Source organism: Sitophilus oryzae, unplaced genomic scaffold, assembly GCF_002938485.1.
Source record: "Sitophilus oryzae breed Bouriz unplaced genomic scaffold, Soryzae_2.0 scaffold_41_pilon_pilon, whole genome shotgun sequence".
Lineage (NCBI taxonomy): Eukaryota > Metazoa > Arthropoda > Insecta > Coleoptera > Curculionidae > Sitophilus > Sitophilus oryzae.
The window spans coordinates 2,825,089-2,853,055 of NW_022146996.1; the positions used below are offsets into that span (position 1 = coordinate 2,825,089).

At 32.3% G+C, this 27,967-nt stretch overlaps 1 protein-coding gene across 1 annotated transcript; it reads right to left on the bottom strand.

Moving 5' to 3' along the window:
• Positions 1-578: 578 nt before the first annotated feature.
• Positions 579-27,306, bottom strand: LOC115885759 (TBC1 domain family member 16). The gene is made up of 10 exons (XM_030904770.1): positions 27,077-27,306; positions 17,726-17,920; positions 14,271-14,853; positions 12,228-12,388; positions 9,480-9,769; positions 7,861-8,063; positions 7,657-7,803; positions 4,520-4,624; positions 4,282-4,463; positions 579-2,371 (listed from the first exon to the last, which is right to left on the bottom strand). Exons 2-10 carry the CDS (start codon positions 17,895-17,897, stop codon positions 2,181-2,183), a joined length of 2,034 nt encoding a protein of 677 aa, XP_030760630.1. The 5' UTR covers positions 17,898-17,920; positions 27,077-27,306; the 3' UTR covers positions 579-2,180.
• Positions 27,307-27,967: the final 661 nt, after the last annotated feature.

The following is a 27,967-nucleotide window of genomic DNA, read 5'->3' on the forward strand; positions in this document are numbered from 1 at the left end:
AGAAAAATCATTGGGTGGCTTTGATAAAAATTTACTATGGAAAATGCCATCCAACGAAACCGTTAAAAATTTTAAAATACTCCAAATACAAAAAAAGTTCATTTTTTAATTCTCTGTCTATTGAAAAAATAATATACAGGGTGTTCCATTTAAAAAAACGAAGAAAAATTATTTTATATTTTAGAAAGTTTGGCGTAGAGTTTTGAACATCCTGTATAACTTACGATTTTCATATTTATTGCAAAGTAAGTACAGACCATCTAAAGTAAATACCTAATATAGTTTTGATTTCAGAACAGTTCTTGTATTTTTAATAATTTTTTTTAGAAGGGCTGAAAAATATATATTTTTGATTTATTTTTTAATATCTCTGAAATTATCAAAATATATTTATTCATATCTTAGGATTATGTAAAGTGATCTGAAAGGAAGCCAAAAATTCAATAATATACAGGGTGTTCCATTTCAAAAAAAATCATCCAGGTCCACTCACACTTTTTTGAGCCACCCTATAGAAGTTAAAATATTTTCCTGAAATACATCCTGGTACATACTTTAGGTTTGCACTTAAACAAAATTCTCATTTTTTTTATTCTAGGAGCTACAGATGCCCGACGCACTATTGCCGGACCCTGTATATCTGAGGAGTCGGGGAATGTATTATCTCACTAGCACCCCATACACCAGCGGACCAGGAAGCTCGGCGTTTTATACCTTTTTTATATAGATATTAGTGATGTGTCGGTATTTGAGTAACGCGATTTTGGAGCGGTATTTTGTTGTAATGTCGTGTCGCGCTCAACAACGAATCAGGAACCTGTTACTGAAGAACGACGATCATAATAACAACGAAACTATAAATTAAGGATAATTTGCAAATAAATTATTTAAAATCGCTCTTGTAGTTAGCTCAAACCGCAGTAACCGCATAGCGACGTGTTTCGCTCCAGCCGTCGCGCTACCATGGTCGCGAACAGTAGTAATTGAACTACGTATCGACGCGCGACCTCGATCGCGACGTGTTTCGTTCAAGCCGTCGCGCTTCTAGAGTCAATTGTTTTGTCTGACGCGAAGAGATGTAACTGGTAACGACCTATACCGCGACGTGTTTCGCTCCAGTGCAAAAAGTCGCGCGACTGCTGGAGCGCACGAGCAGGGTTGCCAACTCTGGAAGGTCGATGGAAGAAGGATACCCGCTAGATTCGTATATTAAGAACCGCTAGGGCCGATATTGCACCTTTCATTACCTGATGAGAGGAATTTAACGATGGGTCGAGTATTTCGCGTGCAATTTAAACAAAAAAAAACTTACCCCAAAGACTAACCAACGCAATCAAAACGCGTCTAACACAAAACATGCAGATGGCTAGCTGCATGTTGTTTATTGCTTAGAAATTTGGGGTTTATGAATTGTTATTCTTTATGAATTTGCACGTACACAGAGATAATGGCAGGGATATGGGTAGTACAGTCACCAGAAATACCGCATAGGTGGGAACAGCAACACTTTGGAAGCCGGAGCCTCGGTTACACGTTACACAATCGCGGTATTTCTCTGGAACGGTCGCTATTGTAACGCGACTGCTGTGGAACCGGTATTCCCATCACTTATAGATATACACATTTATCGGAATATAAACTGCCGGCATTTTTACTTAGAAAGAAAGAGCGTTATAACCCCCTCCCCCTATTTTATCCTTCGATCGTTTTTAAGACGAATCTAATCTGACAGATCAAGCCTGCTGATTTGGCCCGTGATAGGCTTGGTCCAAATAAAGTTTTATAGGCGGATTTGGATGGTGTGTGTGCTATATCTAGTTGGTCAGCTTATCCGCTGGCGTATGGGAGTTTATTGATTTTAGTAGCAAAAGAATCAGAAATGTTTGGAAATAAAGCAATACATATTTTGAACGTATGTAAGATGTCTTACTGCATAACGAAAACAACTGTCAAACGCTGTTACAATAATTATTTGATTTCTTGTAATAATCATTAGATAATAAAATTATCAATAAAAATATTAACTTATGAACTTACGGACTTTTTTGAATGAAATACTACAACTAAGTGTAACAAACGATTACTGTTAAATACCTTGTTTCGTAATTTAGTTACCAATGAAATCTTTATGCATACTTATGTTATCTATAGGTGTCGTTATAACAGTGGGTCATTATTTTTTAGTTTAAAATGTTGGTGCAAGATCCATTACAGCTACAAAATATTCTCGGGCTATGGGAACTGTCCCAAATTCCTGGGCCGCATCTCGTGCACAATCCATTTAAGGTACACGGGATCTCCCGCATTTGCCTAAACTGATGTAGAAGACCTCTTGCTTTTCTTGCTATTAGATGACCATCCATATACATTGCTACAAAAATAATTAAATTATGGCAATACATTCAGTTATACCTGTTGAAGTGACACTTCTTTACGCGCTATGGGATTAAAAATTGAAAGCCGTTACACATGAGAAGCGTCAGGAAAAGTGGTAACGATCGGAGGTTAAGACGGAGCGTCGCACAGTGCTTCGTCCCATGGACAAAAATCAAAAAATAAGTTAAAATTCACTAATATCTGAATATATAATTTTATACCTATAGCAATGTTCAACCATCCTGTATATTATTTTTCATAAACAGCGTTTTTGTTAGCAAATATTTTCACTAAAAATAAATTTTGCGATCATTATCTCATCAGTGAAAAGAATAAAATTCATAGTTGTTCTGTATATTATGGAGTTAAACGGGTACGTACTTAATTGAAAGCCACTATGGATATTGTTAAACAAGGTATGTACTTTAAATTTATTTCTAAGTTCGTGATTGTTTAGTTTTTATTTATTTTTTAAGATGATTCTTAAATGGGTATAAAAATTTTACGTTTTCAAACTTCAAAAAGGCATTTAAAAAAAACATATCAAAACATATCGTATTTATTGAATATTTTTGTTGCCATATTCATACACTTTTAATTTTTATATAGTTCACCTGCGTCTGCTTGCGACGAACTTTATTCTATAATACTTTTCAGATGGGGTAAAATTGATAAGCAATGCCGATCTGGCTAATACTTGGCTTGATCATAAGGACAAGAACTCAAAATTATTTGTATTTCAAAAAATATGTTCTTATTAGATATTGATGAACCTTCCAGTCAAATGAGACACCACTTGTGCCTGAAAAAGTCCACTATGTTGGAGCGAAACGTCGCATAAAAAAAGTGTCCCCCCCCATCTTTCAATTTATTATAAAATCTCATACCCAAGAAAAGGAAAAAATAATATCTGAATATGGTCTCTTAAAGAGGTAACTATTAACATCCGAACCCCTCATACCGACAAAATGAACAGTAACAACGCGAAAAAGTAACATATTAGAAAATGATATCTTATATGTGAGACAGAAATATCTTATATGTGAGGATACCTCATCTACCTGTGATTTGGATACTATAAATTTGGAAGATTCTGTCAGCAGTGATTCTCCTGAATCAGAGTAGTTACGATCTATGCATTTTGTTGTCCTAAAGTAAATTTATAATATCTTAAGTTTTTTTTTAATTAAATATAACATTGATGTTTCTTTTTCATTAAAGAAAAACATTTTTATCTTATATTAGGCTTATATTGTAGGAATCATGTTCTAATGTTATTTCAATTCTTTTTATCACAGGAATTTATTTAATACTTACACCGTTTTCATACTATAACTTATTATTTGCTTAGATGGAACACAGCTCCAACATTATTATTATTTATAAGATTTTTTTTTCATAAACGTGGGACTAAGAACATCATCATTTAGTACAATGAGAGTACTCATCATTTGTGTCAAATAAACCTAGTTTGAATAAATTGCTTACAATAAAAGAGAAGTTTTGGATTTTTGTCCTCTAGAGCCATATGTTCGAAGCACTGTGCGTCGTAACTCGGGCCCTATGCGAGCTAGGGAGCTGAAACTCGGAATGTCGAAGAGCCCCATTTTTTCATGATATTTTGACAACGTTCCGTGCGCTACGAAATCGTCAATGTATCGAAATCAAAAAATTGTAATTATTAAAATAAATTTTAATTAATTAATTGGTAATAATTAATCAATTGAAATTAATTAATTAATATTTAATTAAAAATTAATAATTCACCAATATAATTTCCTAACTGAACAATAAAATAATTGTGAAAAACACTAGATACTATTGAATTTATAAATGAGGGATTTGTTGCTATTAACATTTTATTTCACCTGAAAATCTATAGATACACTAATTATCAATATTTACCTAGGGAGCTAAAATGGAGAAGCATTTCATCTGCTCTCAGATCTTGAGCTATCACATCGTCGGCGTATACAGATATTATTGCTAAACAAAGAAATAGATGGAAATAATCTGTCAAATAATTGGCCCAGCAAGCTTCCCACATTCTTAAGGCCACTGCTTCTGTGAACTCCCTCTTGAAACATCTACAAAAGGTGCATTGTATTAAATTATTTTAATAATTAAATAGAATTGGATTTACAGTAAAATCCATCGGTGGCAAAACAAAAGTTCCATGGCATCTTTATGGTTCTCCAAGTGTTGGTAGAATTTTGGAAGCATCAATCTTATCAATTCTCTTAAATACCTAAAAATACATTATATCTTTAAATTCGTAATTAAGCTACTACAAAAATTGCACAATTTAGAAAATACGGCAGTAGTTTATTGTCACTGAAAGAGAGTAGTTTCAAAATTCAAAATATTAATTTTGTGTAAAAGACTACTGAATTTTGTACTGTTATCATAAAAGAGCCTGATAGCTTACGCATGACTTCTTGGCTTGAGGACTACAAGGGGAGGTATTTATAGGCACGACAGAAAAATCCAAATGAATATTAATCATCTCTTACAGAATTAAATTTAAATAATGCTATTGGTTTTCAAACCTTTAAACAGGATTAGCGGTTATGCAACAAGTATTTTTTTTATGAAGAACTTATTTTCTCAAAATATTAATATAAACTTTTTCCTCTTGTAAAGAGGATCCAAGTACATATATTGCGACTTTTAATTAACATACAGGGTGGTCCGAACTGTATTCTGGAAACTTCGGCAGCATATTGTGCTGATAAAAATAAGTAAAAAAGTTCGTATAAAGGAATGCCCTAAAATGCTTAATTTTGGAGATACAAAAAAAAATCAAAAAATCTTTATTTCTACAGTGGTACATAGTTTTACAAATTATAATAAAATCTAAATAGTAGTAACCTAGTTATCTAATCAATAATATAATTCATACAAGTACGTGAATTCATAATAGCTATCAATATAAATATTTACAAAAATGCTACAGGGTGTAGAAGTTTCATTTTTATTTCGATTTTTTCCAAATAATTAATAAGTAACGTCAATATTTGGATGAAAGTTGGTAGGTAGACACAGGTAGGTACAAACCCAACAAATAGGAGTCACATTAACTTCGAAATAAAATTTCTTATGTCAAAAAACACCATTTCTTATGTCAAAAAACACCCACACACAGATTTTCATCCAAAGATCGACTTATTAAGTTCTTATTATTTAAGTTCAGAAATTATTAGAAAAAAAAACGAAAAAAAAAGCAACGAAACTTCTACCCCCTGTATCTCAGAAACGAAGCATTTTAGGAAATTAATTTATACAAACTTTTACTTATTTTTATCTGCAGAATAAGCAGCCGGAGTTTCCCAAATACAATTCGCACAACCCTTTTTTATGGAAAGCACTGTTCATTAAAATGTTGTATCCTATCAGAACTTCAATACGCTGATAACTGCGCTCTAGTTGCAAACACGTTACAACAATTACAAGAAATGTTGAACACATATACCTGGGCATACGAGGCTTTGGGCCTTAAGCTAAACATTGACAAAACCAAAATCATGTGCACTCCCCCGGAAGATCATAAAATGCTATAAAATTCGGAGAAGAACTATTGGAATATGTAGCGGAATTTAATTACCTCGGCAGTTTGATTTTGGAAAAGGTCAATATTGACTCTGAAATTCAGCACAGGATTAGCAGCGCCTCAAGAGCATTCTGGAAATTAAAAGACAGGGTTTTCTACAATCATGACTTGAGTACAAAATCGAAACTTGCAGTGTACCGAGCAATTATAATCCCCACCATGTTATATGGGAGCGAAACCTGGGTGCCGTACCGCCGACATATGAACGCATTAAACAAGTTGCAACAGAGACACCTGAGACAACTCTTAAGAATCCGGTGGTTCCATCATGTCTCAAACGTATTGGTCCTTGAAAAAGCTAATTGCGAGAGTATTGAAGTCATTGTTACAAAATCCCGCTTAAGATGGGCTGGTCACGTATGCAGAATGCAAGAAAACCGCATACCAAAATCTCTGCTTTACGGTGAGCTTGTAGACGGTAAGAGGAGGGCGGGTGGACAACTCAAAAGGTACAAGGACATTTTCCACGAAAACTTAAAGGGGATTAACATGCAGAATCACTGGGATGAAGCAGTTCACAATAGAACTCAATGGAGAAGAATTGTAAACTCAGTTAACAGCGACAACCAAAAAGTAAAGAGACAACAAAGCAATGAGATTTTTGAATGTCCGGAGTGCGGTAGGCAAATAACATCACGTATCGGGCTTTTCAGTCACAGAAAAGCTCATGAAAGAAAACGCCTTGCGTGACCATCTTTTGATGCGTGTCGAAAACTCGTCAGCGAGTAACGGCAGTATGTATGTATGTATGTATCCTATGTTATAGGCTTGTTTCTCTCTACAATTTCCTGTCTCACAATATACCGTTTGTGTCCAGGAAGGGATCATAGTTTCATAGTTGCCGATTTTCGAAAGAAATGAGTACATGCATATCATTTCGTATATCTTTCGTTTTATTGATTTTATGAAAAGCACTGTTCATTAAAATGTTGTATCCTATGTTATAGGGCTTGTTTCTCTCTACAATTTTCTGTCTCACAATATATCGTTTGTGTCCAGGAAAGGATCATAGTTTCATAGTTGTCGATTTTCGAAAGAAATCAGTACATGTATATAATTTCGTATATTTTTCATTTTATTGATTTTATAGAAAGCACTGTTCATTAAAATGTTGTATCCTATGTTATAGGGCTTGTTTCTCTCTACAATTTCCTGTCTCACAATATACCGTTTGTGTCCAGGAAGGGATCATAGTTTCATAGTTGTCGATTTTCGAAAGAAATCAGTACATGTATATCATTTCGTATATTTTTCACTTTATTGATTTTATGGAAAGCACTGTTCGTTACCTAACCTAACCTAACCAACCTAACCAACTTTTGATAGCAGCATTCCGTATATGCAGAAGCTAAAATATTCAATAGAAATTCATCTTTATCTGGGATGATCGACCAAAATTGGCCTTGCGATCAACCGGTCGATCGCGATTGGCCACCCCTGTCTTAGACGGTGGCAGGACTCCCATTCCTCAAGTTACGGTGATAATTTAAAAGTTTATGGAGATAATTGATCGTTAAGCCTAATCTCACTTTTAGTCAAAGTAATGGTCACTTAAAATGCTATTCAGTGACGTTATGAACTTAGAAGTTTCGTATATTTTTCCCTACTATGCAAAAAAAATGTATTTTGCCGTGATAAAATTATGGGTCGCGACAGTATCATATATTTACCTTAAGGATCTATCCATATCTCTATCCGTAGGTGTAGCTACAAAAACAGCGCGCTGCATTAATCCGACAAAACACCAAAAAGCTGCAACTTCGTCTTTCAGCTCGCAAAGCACCGGTGAAAGTAAGTCGCTCATACCTTGCGTGTAACTACAATACAATTCAATATATTAAAACAAATATTTTGTTTATTTAAATCAAAATTACCCTAAGCCTGTATTGTATATTGCATAATTTAACAAAATATTCTTCATTATAACCAAATTAGGGTTATTGTCACCAGCAAAGTAAGGGTTGCCTCGATCTGTTCGGACTACATCTTTTTCCACAACACTTTGAATTTTTCTTCGAAATTGATTCAGTTTGTTTTCGTTTAGATCAAGTCTTCGCCTTGTTATTTCTTCATATTCCTAAAATTATTTATATAAATTTGATGATTTGTTTCATTAAAGAAAAACATAAAAAAAAGGTAACGGTATCTCTGGTGGAATTACCAGTAATTTGAAATTTATAGAACTGTACTTAAAACTTTTTATAATTTTACTGAACATAAGATGGCTTTTACTTCTTAATAGGTACAGTATGATCCAAAGAAACGGCTTCAACGATGACTGGGGAATGACAATCGATGATAATTTTGGCGAGGTCAATCTCTAGACGTCATTTACTAAAAATTGACAAAAACTCGTAAAAAATTAAAAGTAATAAAATATCAAATGTTCCAAATAATATAGAAAAATTAAAAGTCATACCTTGTATGTAATTATATATCGAGATCTAGTGATGGTATGGGTTGGGTTGGGTCGTGATTTTGGAGCGGTATTTTTTTGTAACGTCGTGTCGCGTTCCACAATGAGTCAGGAACCTGTTACTGAAGAACGACGATCATAATAACGACAAAACTATAAATTATTTATAATTTGCAAATAAATAATTTATAATCGCTAAGAGGCCAGGTCGCGATTTCGTCGGTCGCGAACAGTAGTAGATCTCGATCGCTTCGTCTGTCGCAAAGAGATGTAACTGGTAACGACCTCCAAATACCGTGATCGCGCCAGTGCCAGTGATCGCGCGACTGCTGGGAGCGCCCGTTGGGTCGAGTTTTCGTCGGTCGCGAACATTAGGAACTGGAACTGGTAACTACGTAGCGTCGCGCTTTGATCGGTCGCTGTTGGCGTTGATGCTCCCGTTACAGTCGTTACGTTATTTTCGAGATCGCGATTTTTCGGTAGGTCTAGGTACTAAGCATTTTTGATTGATAATAAATACATGTTAGGTACATTAGATTGTTACAAATAAACACTTTTACAAAAATAATAAAAACAAAAAAGAAATATGACCGAAAAAAAAGGAAATTTGTAAAGCTACTTTCAATTGATTTTTTTTCTTTTGAATTGAAAATATAATCCCAATTAGAGTTATATAGTCTGCAAAGAAACCGAATTACATTTTACTAACGGGAATGCATACGGGAATAAAGGAAGACTGATTTTATTTTGATTTTCTGACATGAACATTTTACTCCTAATTTTTCTACCAATAAGAAATATACACGTAGATAAAGAAATAACACATTACAGAATCGCGGTATTTTGTCGCGGTATTTCTCTGAAACGGTCGCTATATATTGTAACGCGACTAATGTGGAACCAGTATTCCCATCACTATCGATAATTCGCATAACTCTCAAGGCCAAGTAAGTTCCGTTAAAAAATAAGTAAGAGTATGGGCCTAGTAAATGACGTCTAGGGCTTGACCTCGTCAAAATTATTATCGATTCCCCAGCCATCTTCGATCCAGTTTTTTTTCGATCGTATGGTACTAACCTGTCTTCGTATTTCTGCTATTTGATTTCTCTCTTCGAACGTGCTCTGATATGGATACACTTGCAACAGGAAAGGCCACACTTCTTTACGGATATCTCTATCCATGCCGGAGAAAAATACGTGTTTTCTTAAAGTCAGGTCATCCTCTAACTGTCCATTTTCATTAAACAAACTGCGAAAAATTTCCGTTGTTAGTTTCGATACCTGACCTTCTTCGGGGTGAAGTTCAAGTTCGGAAACTTCGGGTCTGCACACCATGAAGTGTCGATAAGGAAGATTTTCATCGCCTCCTGAAATTTGTCAACAATCTTTACAATGAATTTTAACGAACTAGCATTTCTCAATATTTCATAATTTCAACTCTAGTTTACAAAATTTGTAGAAATAGATTCTGGAGTCTATAGTGCGGACATACTTTCATATAAAACTATATAAATCATAGGATATGAACAGTAGCAATATAAAAATACAATAAACATTTGATAAATAAATTTGACTATTTAAAAAATTATTTTTTTATATGAGGTGCCCGGTGGCGTAGAGGTACAGGCTCTCGTCTACCAATCTGAAGGTAGTGGGTTCGAATCTCACACCCGGCATTGCATCAGCTGACTATTTGTATTAAAATAAAAATAGTTTGGGTACCTAGGTCGACTCAGCCTTAAATGAGTACTTGGGATTGACAATCCTGAGGTAATAATAGGCGGTTGAAGCGTAGTGCTAGACACACTACCTTCCTTGTATACCGAACGGCTCTAGTATGGCAAGCTGTACCTTGCTACTCCCAAGGCGTTGAACGCTATATACGGGAGCTATTATTATTATATTTCTTTATATTCGGAATTCCATATCTATAAGAATGCACATTATAGGCTTGGTGCATTTCAGTTAAATTCAACAAATTCCAACCGCACCGCTTCAACGGCAAAAATCAGAAGTTATCGGCCGGCGGCGCCGCGCGTCTGCGTCGCGTCGCGTCGTGTTGATCGCATTAAAATAATATTGAAATCGTGGCTTTGTCATAATATTTAAGTATTTTAGTTTTTTTCTAGTGCAGTTATTGAGACTATAAAATACTCAGGTAACTCACTTGTGTGATTTAACGCTGTTTCGGGTAGTAAAAAATAAGTGAAAAAGAATTCGAACTAAGCGTTGTGTTGTGTTTGAAATTTGAAATATTAATAAAATTGAGACGCAAAATGTTAACTCGTAAAGGAGAGCGCAATTAGGGCGTTGTTGGGTGCAATAACATTCAATAATTCAACTAATTCTAATTCAAATATTCAAATCTCCCGAAACAACATTTTATCGCTTCAAAGTTTCCCACACCGATTTGATCAAAAGCAAAAATGGATTCAAGCAGTTCGACGAAACAAGTGAGTAAACAAAGTGCTCGTGACGTAATTAAAACATTAAATAGACATATACTATGAGAGGATAAAATATAATTTGCAATATTAACTTTGTAACTTTTTTAAATCAACTAATGATTAAATGTTTTATGAACATCTTCTAAAATTATAATTATGTACCTTTAAAAAATTTTGTTATAGCCGAAATAGCGGCAATTATGCTCCACTAGCAAAACCTGTGATTAAAATACGAATTAGCAAATAATCTTTCAAAAATTATACTTCCTAACACTTTTAAAACTGGAAATATTGAGACTACTCGGAAAACAATTGAGATTTTAAATTAACCACACCACGTGAAATTGTTCTTTAGGGACTTTAAATATAACTCCAAAGTTAAATTTTTGCTTTGATTACATGATGTTAACTGGAATTCGATTTACTACATGAAAAATATCGACGAAATAAATAACTTTAATAAACTTTTTGTCAAATAAAATTATTGATTTATTTAACAGGCATGCAACCTCTTTGTCTCAGGTGAGTGACAAAGCCATGTACCCCATGGTTGGCATGCAATACAAAATTGTTAATTAAGGAAAGAAACAGTGCTTTTGCAAAAAAAAATCTACCTCAGATTTGGCCTATTACAAAGCACTTCGTAATCTAGTTACTAGCATAGTGTGTAAGAAGAAAAATATATTCTTAAATTTTTACACGACGCTAATTTAAACAACAAAACACTTATTAAACTTAAGTGAAAAATTCCGATCAATTTAAAAATGTCAACGACTGTAACAGTTGTAACCTACTGCTGAATCTTTGAAGACTCTCAATTAAAGTTACAGAAATCAGAAGGTATCTCTCAAATGTGTCAAAGAAATGGAAGACACAGTAACGACTCCTAACCTTAGAGAAATAATGAATTTAACAAACAATGGATTGAATACTCAGAGTATAGTTTGTATTGTTCAATTATAAGGCAATTTAAAAGAAAATAGAAAAAGCAGTATTATTCGATACTGCTGAGATCTGTGGGTATGTAGAGATCAAAACGTCGTTAATTTCACAAACTGACTTATCTCAAAAAATGCCTGTTTTGAGATACAGCCACAAACTCAAACCTAATATGATACTTTCTTTTCATCTCACGAAGTGTCGTATCTCTGCGTCCTATACTTTTCCGGCAAGTAAATAATTTAGCAAATGTTTATTTACTTTAACCGATATCCAAAACCATTCTGGAAAACTATGAAATATGAGATACGACCTTTGTAAAATTAACGACGAAAAGTGGTAAAAACCAAAGTAACAGACGTTGCATATGAATTGTAATTGTAATTTTTGTAACTGTTTTTTTTTATAATATTGCATAAAAATATATAATGATACTTACCTTTTGCGCTTTTTATATTATGCAACAACGAATGCCATTGATGTAGCACTTGAGCCAGATGATCTAATCCACCATGGTGAAAATGTAATATTTTGTATTGAGATTCTCTAGACGCCACAACTAGTTGTCCGCAGGTACATGTATTGTCATTAAAAAATAGCCTGAAATATTATACAAGAAATTAATCGTTATAGTTTGTTAGGCGGGAGAGTATATATTTTTGACAGACGACAACAAAGAAATTACAGGGAAAAATATTTCTAGTTACTAATATCATATAGTATACCGATTTGGTCATTGAAACTGCGTGGTCTTTATTTTAGTGCATGAGACAAAGATAAATATAAATGACCGGTTAACAGACAGAGAAACAAAATAAAAAACGGCATACAGTGTTGCCAGTTTTAAGGAGTGTACGAAAATGTGTGTAGAAAAAAAAAATATATTTTAAAAACTTTCACGAATACTGCTGAAATGAAGATAATATATTTAAGCTAAATATAATCTAAAACAGCCGCTACACTATCCCCGAACTGTTTTACGAAATATTTCTGGAAATAGTACGATAAATATAAGCCCGTGTTATAAAAATTAGTTTCCAAGTTTCCTGAAATAGATCGAGACCCGCCGTGATTGGTTGTTTGTTTTTTATTTTTATCACGGCGCGTTATACTAATTTTTATAACAAGGGCTTATATTTATCGTACTATTTTGTGAAATAGCACGAGGCAATTAAGGTCAAACGTTGTGATGGCTTCAGAAAAATAAGTAAACATGGAAAAACTGATATGAAAACAGTTACCGATGGTAAATTAAATTGGCTATTCCTCGAAGGTTACACAACAATATTTAGTTTTAATTATTGCCTAATATTATTAGAATATTTATTATTAGAATTATTATTAACAATATAGTAAATAATATAAAAGAGTGACTAACTAACGGTCTACCATTTATCGGCTTATAATCCACGGTATTGCGCCTCATGAACAAAATATACACAAAATTATTTTAAAAATAGTCTCTAGCAAAGTTTAGTTTACGAATTTGATTTTGTTTTTCTAGTTTTAATTGTCTAAATCCCTGCATAATAAATACTAGTTGAATGTATTTATATGAAACCATGCTGGGTACTAATAAAAGTATCGTTTACAGAGTTCTCTTAAGAACAATAAAAGAACATTGCATGTCCGTGGATCATACTTTTGTTGACATCGGGTCAATTAATAATTTTCTCAAGCGTATATATTGATAATGTTACTAGTATTACTCATCAAGCAATACTACTCTTATATTAATCAATTAAGGCCGTATACAAACCTATCATATATACAATTGTATATACTTATTCATTAGAATAAAATTAAATCCTAAAAATATTCCTGCAGTTTAAGTGAAAAGTTTTGTTCCTAAATATCTACTATACATATAATAAACGCGTGTTCAAATATTAATTCTGTGGAATATATATCAATATAACATAAAGATGTAATTAGCGAAATATCATCGTAACAACAGCTATTTTAGAAACGTCTAGGTTTACTTATTTCACTGAGATTTATGAAAAAAAAAATTGCCTCGGATACAGATACCGCCACGTTTTGGAAATAGCTCAAAACAAAACAAAATTGAACGATGCATGAAAAAACGCCAAAAAAATCACCCCTCGCCCTCCTCGCGAGTAGTTTTCAAGCGCTTTTAAGAATCGAAAGTATCGAGGCAAACCGAAGTGGGTCAAGACAACTGGAAATAAATCGAAATGCGTCAAAGTTGGGCGACGAAATGCGACCTTGATATGTTTCGAAGAGTTTCTCGCATAGTGTAGATGCTGATTAATACAGAGCTGTAGTATAACCACTGGACGCGCGTTTCGCTAACCATAATTAAAAAGGCTCTGCTATATACACTGTTAATCATCTGCTGATGATACTAACATCGTTAGCGTTTGCACGTCCAGTGCAAAGGTAAAGTGTTTTGGTGTACTGTGGTGAATTAGTGTTTTATTTTGTTAAAATATTGTTGTTCTTTTATAGAAATAATTACCTTAATGATCGCATTTGACTAAGATCAACGCTAAACCTTCTACATTTGTGCTTCTTAGTAGGCAGTATAGGAGAACTGTTGGCGCTCTCGGGAAAGTTAAGGTTATGTTTCTGCATCAGGTATTCCGGAGTAGTGATCCAGTTGTACTGACTATCGGTACTCGTCACACTTCCCGATCTTGAAAACTCGAAGTGCTCTATGGGATCCTTGATACTATCCGGCGTTTGAATGATTTCTATTTCTGGATTGGATATATCCACGTTGATGTTGATCACACTATTGTTTTTCTCACTCTCGTCGGAACATACCGAGTCGGATATTTCGCTCTTTTCGAAGTTTAGGAATGGGTTTGTACTTTTGATTTCTGCGCTCATGGGTCTGTAGAAGCTGTCTTGTACGTTGCTGTTGTATGAGTCATTGGAAGTGAGACTTTCGAGACTGGTCTGTTTTTTCTGCAAAGTGTTTTGAAGGGTGGACGGACATTTCGACAGATCGCTGTTGGGAATCCAGGTGAGAAAGAGGGTTGGCCGTTTCGCATCGTTATACTGGTCGATAAAGATTTTTGTTGTGACTGTTAGGTATCCTAAAACATAATTACCACAAGTTTGAATGGCATATTTCTATTTGAATGTGGTAGACAATAATTGTGATTTATGAAAAATCATCTTTTACTATGAAATGATTGTCAAATACCAAAATATCAGCATTTACAAAATTCTATGTAAATGCTAGAGCTTTAGTATCTGCGATATCAATAGTCCTTTACTAATACGAAAAACAAAGAATGAAAAAACTAGGAGTGGGTTTTTTATTTAGTCCATATATATTTTTTCCTTTTCTTGGGTATGAGTTTTTTGTTAAATAAATTGAAAGAAGGAAACTCTTTTTTTTATGCGACGTTTCGCTCCAACATAGTGGGCTTTTTCAGGCACTTTATTCTTGAAGTCGCCCCTTTCAATTTATTTAAAAAAAACCTCATACCCAACAACAGGAAAACAAAAAATATATATGGATATTATCTAAAGGTTTAAGCAGTAAGGAACAATTAAACTATTTTTTAACTAAACGTTCTCCAACCCAGTGTGAGTACACATCAATGTAAAACCTCTGACGAGGGGTAGGGGACTCAAAAAACTCACAATCTTTTAGGATGTTTATTTCAAAATTTAATTTGATTTAAAATTGGGGCGACATGTTTCGGGATTCATTTAATTCCCATCCTCAGGCCCAGAAAGACAAAAGTCACACCAGGAAGCCATACCACTCTGAAAATTAATAAATTAATCAATTTTAGAATTATGGTATAAGCCTTTATTGATTAGAACAACAACGAAGGATTTTGAGAAATTGGATTGGTTTGCAGTTACAATGAGTACAATTGCTTAATGAATTTTAACAATCCAATTGTTTTATTTTTTCCGAGTGGCTTCCTGGTGTAACTTTTGTCTTTCTGGGCCGGATGATGGGAATTAAATGAATCCCGAAACATGTCGCCCCAATTTTAAATCAAATTAAATTTTGAAATAAACATCCTAAAAGATTGTGAGTTTTTTCTCTGTAATAATTAAAATATGTTTTAAACGTGTATCTTTTTATTACCGTTGAGTATTTTACACTACAATCGTTAATTTTTCTTAAATTAACAAAATGTATATCACACAGCCCCCTAGATTTTTTCAAATAATAAAGATCCACTGACGCAAAATCATAAAAATTAAAATATCTAGGAGAATCTTTGTCTGAGGGTTAGACAACCTTAATAATATTTTGAAGATATATAAATTCTCCATTGAACGCCGGAAAAATATACTAGGTGTTCCATTTAAAATAAAGGAGTAACTTGCTTTTAACAGTGACTAATGTTCCATATTAATTTTGTCTCACCCTGTATAACTTTTCGGGTCAAATTTCAATTTGGTTTAACATACAATGTTTACTGTAATTAAATATCAGGCTATACATAGTCAACTAAAATTTAGGTAGCTGTTATCGAAATTTAAAATTTACTTTTTGTTTTCACAAAATGTGAAATATCTCAAAATTCTTAGATTTTGGGTATATGCTTCTTTAATAAAACTCACCTTTATTTTTTTCCTAGAATCAGAAAATCAATTAATATATAGGGTGTTTCATTAGAAAAAACACAACTTTGATGTGTAACTTTTTTTGGGGACACCCTGTATAACTATATATATTTTTATAAAATGCTTTCAGTTAACCTACATATGCTGCCAAAATTTTATTTCGACATAAACTGCCGTTCTCCTTGGAGCTTCCGCGGCGTATGAGAAGCGCCACCCTGTATAAACGCTCCAATTGTAGATTGTATTTTAGTTTATAATCATCTGCTGATGATGCTAACATGGTTAGCGAAACGCGCGTCCAGTGTAAAAGTAAAAGTGTTTTGGTGTTTTATTTTGCTGTTACTAACCATCAATTTGTTTTGTGTAGTCTGTGGTCTGTTTTTGTTTAAATGTTGTGTTCATTATTCATGTTGAGGATTTATTTTTAAATTATGTTAATCGTTAGGCAACTAGCAAACTCAGAATACTTTCTTCTGTATAATCAAAATTGTCACTCTAAATTTTACATAACCAAATTGTCACTCTAAATCGCTGTCTTTTTCTTTTTTGGGCAGATGTCACTTGTCTTGTCATTAATCAATTATTCAATTCATTATTCGAATTCTCAGAATGTTGTTTCGCATATATAAATAAGTTTCATCTTAAAATAAAATCTTTATCAATCACAAATGGTTATCTCCATCATTTACCGAATTAATAATACAGAAATTACAGCTCAATTACAAATAATTCATTATTTATAGTGATATACAGTAATTTATTAAATTATACTAATATTCCCGTTGATTATTGGTTTGAAATAAATATGACAGTGTTCTCCAATGAAAATGCGAGTTACTAACTCTAAATTCTAATTCTGAACTGACAAATGAGTTAGATGCTTTACCTAGACCGTTATTTAGAAGCTACAAACTTATCGATGAAAATATGCATGGAATCAAGGTTGGTACAGTTTCAATTTTATTATAGTGATTTTCTTAGCCGCGTATGGTACAGATCGTTAACCAGTGTTGCTACAAGCTTATTTTTCATTGGGGTAGATTATCACGAGATAATGGGTTAAATTGTTTTACAAAACGGTAGATCTATCCAGAATGGGTTAGCTGTGGTTATTATAAACACTGGCGGTATCACTTTTCCTCTCGCTAGCTCGCGCGACACGGCCGTTTCGCATGCGTCTCGCGGCCATTATTCAAGGCCGTGTGTCACAGAATGGTCGTGTGTCATAGAATTACACCGTTATCCCAGAAAGAAGAGAAGGCTTAACAATTTGCATGTGAAGTAATTAACTGAGAGTGATAGACGAAAGTTGTTTTAAAAATACTTTTACTACACTCTTAGAAAATTTACTATTACAAGGATTATTTTTACCTGGGTTGTGTAGAATGTCCGTCTCTTGTCTAATAACTGCCGGGGGATGGACGCATACGTTATTCTTGCAGAATAAGACCTCGTTTTCCTCATAATTTAGCTCTTTCTCCGTGCCGTCTTCGTAGCCGAGAATGTAGGTGGATGCGCGTCGGAAAATGTCAGTCAAGGGCATCTCTAAGGCAAAGTGCCAGGAAGCTGCGAAGAAATTTAAACGAGTTTCATTATTCGGCATTTCTTACTTTATTTCAGGACATACTATAAATTCTTATTCTAGTTAGATATTAATAAAATTTGATATTACATACTTAATATTTCAAATATTATCTGTGGGTTAATAGATATATTTATACATATTTTTATAGGTTATACCGGGTGCGTCTCAATGGTGGCTCATTCCTATATTTTTTTTTTATTTTTTCAGATAAAAAAATGAGCTTTGGTATGTTAGTAAAATATGACATAAATTAGGATTGATTAACGTATTCAATTGTTTTTGGTCACTTCCTGTTTCACCCGAAATGACTATAACTTTTGATTTTTAAATGACACCCTAGGTATTTTTTTACTTTATTCGAAAATGACACTCTGAATAGAATAACATATCATATGTCAACTTTTGCCATTTTCTCTTATTATGCTTTATTTGAAATTGTAAAACTAACTCGAAATGCCAAGTGTGGGGTACCAAATTATTCGTACTTTCGTGCTTTTTCCAAATATCCTAATGAGCCACCTTTGTTCCATTTGAAGAAATTGAGATATGATTAAAAATACGACTGTCTGATCGAGCCAGTCACTGTTTGATCGAGCTCGAAACGACAATGTAGAAATTAGTCTTAGTAACCTTTAAAAAAAATTGTTTTAAAAAATAGTGCCATATGATGCTAGTTTTAAGGCCTTTTGGTGCAGAGGATATTGTTTTTGCTAATTGACTCAGTCAAACTGTCCTGAGGATGGGAATAAAATTCTCGAAAGCTTGACAATTTTGAAAAAGTAGTTTTATTAGCCTGTGTGGTGATTATTGACTGCATCCTCACTTAAGTTTTGAGTTTTTGATTGTAGTAACTGTCAAAAATGTGTCATATTCGCATATAAACCCTTTTTGTTGACACCGAATACCTATTTTTGTCGCATCTACCGAATTTTGTCGCATTAGGTAAGGCACAGTTTAGTAAACATTTATTTATTTGTTAGTTATTTGTCACGATCTTCTCGAATTTTGTATATTACTTAAAAAACTATAAAAACAATGTTGCAATAGTCGAAAACTGCCATTATTTTAATATGTTTTGAGTTCAAGAATACCCCTTAATTTGGAGATTTTTTAGAGCAGTAGATGAATTTTCAAATTTCAGCTCAATTATGAGCAATCATAATATTAAAATAAATACCTACTACGAGTACAATATGCAGTTTAAATAAAATAATTCTAGTGCTAACATCACAATTAGCTATAACATGGCATGATTCAACACAAACTTCAACAAGTGATTCCTTAACTAGATTTGTTTCGACATTTTCACAGATTTGAAAATATCGCAGCAATCCTCGGTATAGTGCAGGTACTTAATATAGAAAACCAAAATTTTCAACAAAAAAGTTATATTTCTTTAACGTTCCATTACTTGAAATTACTGTTTTTTTTCTTTGTATAAATTGCTTCTAGTAAAAATTTATCAAAAAAGTGCCAAACTTGAAAGAGTCTTGCAGCAAAGAAGATGAATACCAAAACTATTTATTATACTGTAAGATGTTCTTGATGTTGATTTTGCTCATCATTATTATTACGAAATCTTCAGAAAAAAAAATTAACTACTAATTATTCATTGACATGTATGTGTCTGGTTACACGCAGGTATATTCTTTGTTTATACTACTTAAGGATATTTGGTCCAAATTACACTAAGCTTCTCGTATGGTTTTCGACAAAAAAAATGTTCTTTTCCAAATTACCTTTCAGACTATTTTTTTTTAATTTTTAGTTAAAAAAATTTCTAATAGGCCAGAAAGCGAGGATAAAAATAGAGTTTTACCTCCGAATTCTTGACACCTGCAACGATTGACGTGAAATTTTAACAGTGAATAGAGATATAGAGATAGGTATGTAAGAAACAAAAGTTACATAGCAGCGATGTGTGCTTTCACCCTGGGGGTGAGTGCCACCCCTTCTCGGGGGTGAAAAATAAATCACCCATTTTAATTGCAAAAATCAATAAAGGGATGAATTCTAAGCAAAAACTCGGAAAATTAAGATTTTCCGAGTTATTTAGGATTCAAAAAGGTTGATTTTTCATCTAAAAACTGCATATTTTTCTGCCATTTTAAATAATAACTCGAAAATCTTGCGTTTTATTATAAAAAAAAATCATCCCTTTATTGATTTTTGTAATTAAAATGGGTGACTTATTTTTCGCTCCCGAGAAGGAGTGGTATTCACCCTCAGGGTGAAAACACACATCGCTACTGTGTAACTTTTGTTTCTTACATATATCTCAATTCACTGTTAAAATTTCACGTCAATCGGTGCAGAATTTAAAAAAAAACTAAAACCCTTGCTTACTGGCCTATAATGCATATATTAACAAAATTATCCTACTTGCTACTATGTGGAAAGTAATGAGAATACTTTAATAATATAATTTTTACTTACTTACTTATTAATACTTCAATAATATAATTTTTAAACATTGCATCTATGACACCATGAACTTCCGATACTAATAATTAAGGATATAATAGGCCAGTGCAATTAATTTTAAATTTGCAAAAATTTTTAGAAAGCTGCGACCATTGAAAATAGTTAGCATTAGTAATCTTTATTAACATACTAAAAGTTCCCATATGTCCGGTGTGTGCGTCATCAAAAAAAATCGGCCGCCATCTTGAATTTTGGTACTTTTTGAGAAAAAATGTAAATAACTCGAAAACGGTGCGTTATAGCGAAAAACTTCAAGAAATAAAAATTAAAGAGAATTAGAAAGTCTATGAGAACCTATAAAAAATAGTTTATTACCCTAACGCAGTGATGTACAAAATTTTTTTGAAATTCGAGCAATTTTTAAAAGGAATCACCGAAATGCAAATTATTAATTTTTTAAGCTTATTAACAAATAACATGGATATTTAGCATCAATTCAACTAAAATACAATCCTTGTAATATTTTCAAGAAATATCTATTGGTGGTTTAATAATATTTCAAAATTAACAAAAATTGTAAAAGCTATCCTTTACAAAATACATGTGTACTAATAATGTGCGAAACCAGCCTCCACCTGTCCCGGTCGCGGGAATTTGCACTTAAACCAAGGTCTTTTTGTTACCATTTTGTAAACAACTTGTTTTTAAAAATACAGTAACAGTTTGAAAAATTAGGCTACAGGTTGGAAGAAAAAAATAAAATGTAATAAAGTATTTGCGAATGTCTATTTGACATAAATATCATCTACGATCTTAACACTTTTTTATTATGATAAATACATTATAAACATACTCCTACAAATCGAATAACAATAATTCAAATTATGACCATTTTAATAAAAATGTGTTACCAACTTGTAACTTAACGTTTCAAACTGTCATCTCTAGAAAAAAAATGAAGTTTACAATTTTATTCGATTTGTTCTTCATCGACTGATATTTGGTTGTTGCAAGAAATATCATTACAGTTACCACACAAGCTTGAACATGGCATATTGGATTTTAAACATGTACATAGTTTATTACATCCAAGATTTGCAATTATAGTAAATCATTTTGAATACAAATTCTGGTGCCACTGCGTTTGACATTGTTTTTGGAACTAAGGTATCCGTTTTTTACTCCATCCCCATTATGTTGCTTCTTTTCCGTTATTTAGCCAATACTGCATTTGTAAATAGGTTCTATAATAATGATTTTCAGCTGCGTTAGTTGTTGGAGGTAAGGTAGCTAAATCAAAATTTTTACCAAGTACCTGACGAGATGTAAGGATTTTATATTTATAATATCTCAACTGATCTAAATCTTTTGCTAGCCTATGTCGACCATATAATGAAAATAACAATGTATTTCCAGCTTCGACTAGCTCAGATTTTTGTGCTGCAGGATTTAAAAAAGCGGATGTACTAATTTGTCGTAGATGAGGATCTTTTTGCAACGTTTTGAAAGTCGCCAGTTTACCTTTTTTAAACAAGCACGAGGTTGTATTACATCCTGATATAGCATGTGCAGATAAGATTGAATGCTTCATGTTACCAATCTTGTTCTGCATATTACCGATGTCAGTTACTCTGTGAGGTTTGGACGATTTTCCATGCCGAAGCATAAAAATAGAATTTTTTGTCCGATAATGCAGTAATAAAACTAATAAATCAGTATCTTCGCCAACTAAAATAACCGACGCAAACGTAGAAAATGCATTTACTTTCAAAACATAATTTACTAAAACTATATCTGCATCTCCATCTGCTTAGAAGAAATAACAGTAAACACTACTTACTAGTAACAGGCTTACTATGATTATGGCGATCGATATTAAACTCAATAGTTTATTTTTTATTTTTATGTAAATGTTAATATTAAAGACAAGTACGAAAATTCAAAAAAGTAACCTATTAAATAACATTTTACACTCTCTACGATTTTCGCTTCGCAAATGCTTGATTCTAGAATATTTCCGGATTTAAAAATTCATAAGATGAATCTTCGCTGCGAGACTAAATTAGTTTTTAATGAGTCTGGTAGATTTTTCAATTCTCTTCAATTTTTACCTCTTGAAGTTTTTCGCTAAAATGTGCCGTTTTCGACTTATTTACATGTTTTCCCAAAAAGTACCAAAATTCAAGATGGCGGCCGATTTTTTTGATGACACACACACCGGACAAATGGGGACTTTTAGTATGTTAATAAGGGTTACTAAGACTAACTATTTTCAATGGTTGCAGCTTTCTAAAATTTTTTGCAATTTCAACATGATGAATGTCATAACTGCACTGGGGTATAATACATGGCAGTGACAGTTATCTGTGATTTTAATTCACAAGTAAATGCAATTTTCTGTGATTTTCTGAATGGCGTCTGTCGAAATCTTCCCTGACTAGTTGGAGAGACTTTAAACGAAAACGTCCAGCGTGTACACCACACTTATCTAGTGTGACTCTTGTACACATTTTTGTGCGGTTTTTGATCCAATATAACGCAGAAAGCTGCTTAGGTAATACTTTATAATATCTTATAGTCATCAACCTTCCCCAATATTAATAAATTAAATGCACTATGAGTTGAACAATTTTGCGTTAATAAAATATCGTAAAATATACGTCACACCTTTTTAAATTTTCTAATTAATTTTTTATAGTATAATTTCTATTCAGAATAAACTTATTGCAGAAAGAACGTATTCTATAAGATTCGAAAGAAAAACGAAGTCAGGAATGACTTGGAAATCATGAAATCATGAAAAAAAGATCGCTCTCATTTTGTATGAAAAAATATTTGGTCATCTATCATCATTTTTAAGCCAACTTGACGTTGATTTTCAATTGTTTCGTACTTTTCAACATTATTAATGTATTTAGGACAAACCGTTTAAGACGTTTAAAGGTACGAAATGTGATAAGAAGGTATTCAAAGTAGCACGAGGTTGGTAATACTAACTAGAATGATATGGAAGGTATATTTTTACCTTTTAAAACAATAGATAACATTATTACAATGTTTTTTTTATTTATAGGGTTCTTGGCTTTTGGTCAATATTAAACTTTTTCTGGGTTTAGGAAGTGTTTATTATATAACTAACGTTTCGGTCCAATTTTAACCTTTTTCAAAGCCACAAAACGTACATTTCCTTCGTCAAACTTGTATTAAAACATGGGTGCATAAAATAACAGGTGATAACACATAACATTTAACTTAAAATTATACTCATACAATATCACCCACATGACACAATAATTAACATATACAGTTTAAAATTTTAATAAATTGTGATGGCCGGCTCAATGTATTTTCTGTACTGAAGCGTTTCTATTTACAAGATTGGTGTGTATATTCTACTTAGCTTATCGACATCTTTTTTTTCCGTTAATTGCATTTTTGTTTTTTTGTATCTGAATCATTTCAAGGAATTCTCGTTGTTTCAAATTAATTTCGGTGTTTAAAATTCCAGTCCGAAATTAATTTGATTAATTCGATTAATCAAATTACGCTTCAGTACAGAAAATACATTGAGCCGGCCATCACAATTTATTAAAATTTTAAACTGTATATGTTAATTATTGTGTCATGTGGGTGATATTGTATGAGTATAATTTTAAGTTAAATGTTATGTGTTATCACCTGTTATTTTATGCACCCATGTTTTAATACAAGTTTGACGAAGGAAATGTACGTTTTGTGGCTTTGAAAAAGGTTAAAATTGGACCGAAACGTTAGTTATATAATAAACACTTCCTAAACCCAGAAAAAGTTTAATATTGACCAAAAGCCAAGAACCCTATAAATAAAAAATATATTAGATTGGTCAAAGAAAAGTTAATTAAAAAAAAATTATTACAATGTATACATTAAATTAATCAACAATAAATAATATTAACTTCAAATAAAAAAACAAAATATTGTAGTGACGTTTTGATTTATTGTTTCTCTATTATATTTTATCTTGACTTTGGTTGGTTATTATAATAAATATTTCCTGAAATATCGCGATAAATGTTAAGGAAGAGAGAAAAATTAAAAATAATGTTGAATCATAGAAGCTGTTTGGTGACTTGCATAATTATATTTATGTATTATTATTATAATTCCAGAAAAAATGCTAATAAGCATTTAGATTAAATTAGATTATCAGTATATTATTAACCTTCCGTCACTCGCACTTCTACGTAAGTACCCGCGTGGGGTATTTTAATACCCCAATTAATTTTTGTTGAGAAACAAGAGAAAAAATATTTAGATGTCATATGAGTAATTATGTAAAATACGCATTCATTTAAATTTTTAACAATTGTAGAGAATGAAAAACTATTATAACTAAATATTAATAGCCCTAATTTTCGGATTCAGAAACTGCTTTTGCCTTATTTGCTAAGCCATTGTTGATGGATTTTACATAGCCAATCAGTGCACTTGGGGCACTGCATGATTTCATGATTCATGATTTTTGGGACAGAAATAACACCCACCTTTGCCAGTTTTCGACCTTTTTTGCACGTGTAAGGTTTCAAGATAATGTACTTTAATAGAACTTGTTAGGCCCTCGACACCCTAAAGAAGATGTGTGTTAAGTTAGTACAACCACTTAAAAAAAATGTATGAAACTATGTGGAATAATTGCCGTAAATTTGCCGCGAAAACGAAAAATTTGCCGCTCTTCGCTGAGTATGTTAAATCGATGGTTGTGCTAAGTTAATATTAAGTTAGCACAACCACCATTGGAAATCAGTGAAAGAACATAGTTAGGAATTTTACAGTATAGCAGGAATTTGCATTTGATACAGTTAAAAAAAATATCCTCCGATCCTTCTCTATCCCCCTGCAGCAAAAAATGTAATAGCGTCAAGGTCATATATTAAGTTAGCACAACCATTCCAGTAAACAGTAACAAGTAAAATGTCTGAAATTAGGTGAAACAATTGCCGTAAATTAGCCGTAAATACACCATGCAAACCAAAAATTTGCCCCTCTATTATTTGTTTATAAAATCGTTATTTTTTTTAATTAACGTAAACGTTTCACGGCAAATTTACGGCTAATTTACGGCAATTATTCCACATAGTTACATACTTTTTTTTAAAGTGGTTGTGCTAACTTAACACACGTCAACAGAAGTAATCCTTAAATTTTGGTGCCGCATTTGCGACTTAATCAGCTAGCACATACTACGTTTGAAGAATACAAGATACGGTATACCGGGTGCGTCTCAAAAGTGGCTTACCCTTTTTTTAATTTTTCGGATAAGAAAAACGAGATTTTGTATGTTATATATGGCATAAGTTAGGATTGATTGACGTATTCAATTGTTTTTGGTCACTTCCTGCTTCACCGGAAATTATTACAACTTTTGATTTTTAAACGATACTCTCGGATTTTTTTTTTACTTTATTTGGTAGAAAATGACACTCTGAATAGAATGACATACCATATGTCAACTTTTGACATTTTCTTATATGGTTTATTTGAAATTGTAACATGCGGTTTATAATGACAATTTGACTCGAAATATCAAGTGTGTGGTATCAAATTAAAGTGATAGTAAAAAAATCCTGTTCCCAAATATGCTTATGAGCCACCCTTGTTCCATTTAAAAAAAAATGAGATATGATTAAAAATTCGATTTGGGCATCTTTTAATCGGCCATAACAAGATACGAAAAACATGAGACGATCAAATCTATTTTTCCAAGGCTCTTTGATTAAAAATTAGTGTTTTTAACACAGCCATGGCACTCTTGAAATTTAAAATTCAATTTTGTCTTAATCAAAAACGTCAAAAGTTTACATATGATATGTCATTCTATCCAGAGTGTCAATTTCTATCGAATAAAGTAAAAAAATACCAAGGGTGCCATTTAATAAAAAAAAGTGTTTTTAACACAGCCATGGCACTCTAGATTGAAACTTAAAATACGATTTTTTTTAAAGCGAAAATGTCAAAAGTTGACATTTTCGATTTAAAGCACTTCTTCAGACTGTCATTTTTTATCGAATAAAGTAAAAATATAACGAGGGTGCCATTTAAAAATCAAAAGTCGTAGTAATTTTTGGTGAAATAGGAAGTAACCAAAAAGAATTGAATACGTCAATCAATCCTAATCTATGTCATATGCTAACATACCAAATTTCGTTTTTTTATCTGAAAAAATAAAAAAAAAGTTATAGGGGTGGGCCACTTTTGGGACGCACCCGGTATAATTTTGAATTTCCTCACCAAGATATCTAAGTAAAACAACCATATGTGGTATTAAAATACCCCGAGTGAGTATTGGAAGGTTAAAACTAAAAACGTATTGTGTTTTAACGATTTATCCATATTTTAATTTGGCATCACATATTTTAATCAGAATATGACAAAAGCAAGGATTAATCCTAATTAATCTCCACCTTAAAAACTAAAAGTAGAAAAAATAAATGAAGATTTGTTATAGACACTTTACGATATTTTTGCCCTTCATAGTCACAAATTATCATAAATGGAGTATGTATCTTTTTTATCAAATGCCTAAATCTTTGTTTGAGTTTGTTGGTAAATGACGTATTGGTAATATCAAGTTATAGAGCATATTATCACTAGTAGGCAATAAACTTGAAATTTTATAATAAAAAATAAAAAGTTAAAATATTGCAGAGGAATAAATTAGTTATTTACATACTTACTCTGTTTTTTTATTACATAAAACTAACTTCTTAACTTTCTATTATAAATATTTGGTTACTAATTTAAACATTTTAAGCAAATTGTTATATTTTTCAGGAAGAATATGCTTTATCCAGAAAACCCGATGTTATACGTTGAGCGCGCTGACACCGATACTGACACTACCGCCCTCCTTTCCTACTAACTTATTGATCAACTCAGTTTCGAAGATAAAACGCCAACGTACGCACCGCGAATTCTTATCCAATTTATTTATTGCAGCTCATAAGCTTCTTTATAATAGTTGATAAGGTAATTTATTACACGTTTTGCATACTGAATAAATAAACGTTTTTTATATTATCTAATTATTTTTTTTTCATATTTTGAAATATCTTGGGAGATTTTTAATTTTCTATAGTATTAAAAAGGACACAAGAAGATGCATCCAGGGTGTCATAAAATCATTTTTAAAGCAACATTCGTAGAAACATGCAATGGAATAATATATTAAGTACTAAACAAAATCATATTATACAGGGTGTTTCAAAAAACATGTGCCATCTCTCGTGGGGAGATTCCTCACGTAAAAATAAGGTTTATTTTTCATATCAACATACGTCCGATTCCACTTTGTTTCGTAGCTATAGGGTGTTAAAGTCTTAATATTTTTTCGATTGATTATAATTTTCTTCCAAGTACTTTTAGCGTTTCGAATGAAATTTTGAGGGTAAAAGTTACTATAAATGCGCCATATTTTAAAGTAAAAAAAATGTCGACATATTCACCAGGGACGTGTATATTGTTTATCACTGGAATATTTTTCTAACAAAAGCATGTACGCCACTGATTTTCTATTATCTTGTTAGCGAAATAGTGTAAGCAATTTAATGCCGATTAAAAATTGTCTC

Bases quoted from the DNA above. Each gene is read 5' to 3' on its own strand.
- LOC115885759 (XM_030904770.1), bottom strand. From the start codon at position 17,897: ATGCCCTTGACTGACATTTTCCGACGCGCATCCACCTACATTCTCGGC. The intron at 8,064-9,479 runs GTTAGTACCATA...AAATAATTTTAG, and splicing joins TAGCAGAAATACGAAGACAG to GAATATGAAGAAATAACAAG. The intron at 4,464-4,519 runs GTAAATCCAATT...CACCTTTTGTAG, and splicing joins TGCCACCGATGGATTTTACT to ATGTTTCAAGAGGGAGTTCA.